The sequence below is a fragment of the Acomys russatus genome, unplaced genomic scaffold (assembly GCF_903995435.1).
Source record: "Acomys russatus unplaced genomic scaffold, mAcoRus1.1, whole genome shotgun sequence".
In the NCBI taxonomy this organism is placed as follows: domain Eukaryota; kingdom Metazoa; phylum Chordata; class Mammalia; order Rodentia; family Muridae; genus Acomys; species Acomys russatus.
This window is the reverse complement of record NW_026131544.1, coordinates 18,066-20,653: the sequence shown is the minus strand read 5'-3', so window position 1 is coordinate 20,653 and position 2,588 is coordinate 18,066. Positions and strand designations below refer to the sequence as shown.

Below are 2,588 nucleotides of genomic sequence, written 5' to 3'. Positions count from 1 at the left end.
CATTGATATATATATTACAAAATATATGATAGTTTCATTAAATATCTACTAAAATCCATGATGGTCAGGACATTTGTTTCTTTAGAGAAAAATTGTTGCAGTTCTGCATTGTACCATTTTGCTATTATCCACATGTTAATGTCATTTATGTAATATATATTTTTATTATATTAATATGCATCTGACATATCACATAGTGGTTTACTTTCATTTTTTTCAGTTTTGTCTTCTTATCATACCAAGAAGCAATTTCCAAAGGAGTGTACCCAAGATTCTTTCCTGAAAGAAATACCAAGAATATTTGGTTGTAATGGCCTTTCAGAGCTAGATAGAAAGAAGTTCTGGGAATAATCATCTGACAGTGAAGTTCATAAAACAAGTGATGCTGGAAATGATCTGTGTGAAAAAATACATGTGTTTCATTTCTGAAAGTAAAGATCAAGAAGATCTGGTTTTTCCTGAGAGAACAAGTGTGTGCCACACATAATTTCACAATTGGAGGCTCCACAGGTAAAAGGTTTACAACAAATTTTTACATAAAATTTGCACAGTAATAGGAAAATATTAAGTAGGGAAGCTAAAGGTCAACACAGAATACATATGCGATGCAAATATATAACTGCAATCTGTGTGGAAAATCATTTACCAAGTCCTCAAAACTTCAAGTTCATCAAAGAATCTACAGTAGAGACAAAACTTATAAATGTACTAAGAACAAGAAATCATTTACACAGTCCTCAAAACATCAAGTTCACCACAACATTAATAGTGGACAAAAATGTCACAAATGTAATGAATGTGGGAAATCATTTACCTCATCCTATGCTCTCCAGGATCTTCAAAGTATTCGTTCTCAAGAATATCCTTACAAATGTAGTGAGTGTGGGAAATCCTTTACCAACTCCTCAAGTCTTCATATTCTGTACAGAATCCACACCAGAGATAAACATTACAAATGTAATGAGTGTGGGAAATACTTTTCCCAGTACTCAAATTTCCATGTTAATCAAAGAATCCATCCTGGAGAAAAACCATACAAGTGCAATGAGGTTGGGAAATCTTTTACCTGGTACTCAAATCTCAAAGTTCATCAAGGAATTCATAATGGAAACAAATCGTATAAATGTAATAGCTGTGAGAAATCCCATAGACAGTCCTCAAAACTAAAAGATCATCAAAGAATCGACACCGAAGTAAAACCTTACATATGTAGTGAGTGTGGGAAATCCTTTTCCCAGTACTCAAATCTCCATGTTCATCAAGGAATCCATACTGGAGAAAAACCTTTCAAGTGTAATGAGTGTGGGAAATCTTTTAGCCTGTACTCACATCTCAAAGGTCATCAAAGAAGTCATACTGGAGACAAACCATATAAGTGTAATGACTGTGAGAAATCCTTTAGACTGTCCTCAACACTAAAAGATCATCAAAGAATCCATACTGGAGTAAAACCTTACAAATGTAATGAGTGTGGGAAATCTGTTACCCAGTACTCAAATCTGCAATGTCATCAAAGAATCCATACTGGAGAAAAAACTTATAAATGTGATAAGTGTGTGAAATGTTTTACACAGTACTCAACTCTCAAAGCTCATCAAGGAATCCATATTGGAGATGAACCACATAAATATATTAAGTGTGAGAAAACATTTACAATGTCTTCAACACATAAAGTTCATCAAAGAATCCATATTTGAGAATAATTTTACAAATATAATGAGTGTGGGAATTACTTTTCCCAGTACTCAACTCTCCAATGCCATCAAAGTATCCATACTTGATACAAACCATATGAATATAATCAGTGTGGGTAATCATTTACACAGAACTCAAAGATTCAAGACCACCACAGAACTCATACTGGAGAAAACCTTACAGATGTAATGAATGTGGGAAAATCTTTACTACGTCATCACTACAGATTCACTATATCACTACAAGGTTCACTACAGAACCCAGGCTGGAGATAAACATTAAAAGTATAGACTGTGGGAGGTGTCTTACCTGGCCTTCAAATCTCCACGTTCATCAAAGTATCCATGCTGGAAAGCAGCCTTATAATTGTAAGTAATATGGGAAATACTTTTGGACATCCTCACATCTTCAACCTCACCACAGAATAAATACTTGAGACATACCTTATTAATATGAAGAATGGAATATCCTTTACCCAGAAGTCATATCTTCAAAGACTTCAGAGCATAAAAATGGAGACAAACCTTATAAATGTGAAGAATGTGGCAAGTCCTTTTGCTTAAGCTCAAACTTTAGAGGACAATGAAGTTTCATACAAGAGTCTAACTGGAAAGGTAATTACTGTCCCAGGGTTCATTGGAGAAACATGGTTTTTAAAGGAGAAAAATAGTTGTAAGTATTTAAACAATATTGAAATCTTACTCATTATCCTTTATCAGGAATTTTAATACTCAGGAGTTGGAAACATTTTGGATGGAAATACAGCTTATATTTATTTTAAGTAGTTATTTGAAAATTAAATAGGAAAAATGTTTTGTGCAGTTTTAATATGATGTCATTGAATAGTAATACTAAAGAATTCATGTTAAAACTGATTAAAGAAATAATACTCT

At 33.2% G+C, this 2,588-nt stretch overlaps 1 protein-coding gene across 1 annotated transcript; it reads left to right on the top strand.

Moving 5' to 3' along the window:
- The first annotated feature begins 605 nt into the window (after window positions 1-605).
- Window positions 606-1,697, top strand: LOC127186281 (zinc finger protein 879-like). Its single transcript, XM_051142714.1, has 2 exons — window positions 606-1,445; window positions 1,575-1,697. The coding sequence occupies exons 1-2, from the start codon at window positions 606-608 to the stop codon at window positions 1,695-1,697; spliced, it is 963 nt and encodes a 320-aa protein (XP_050998671.1).
- Window positions 1,698-2,588: the final 891 nt, after the last annotated feature.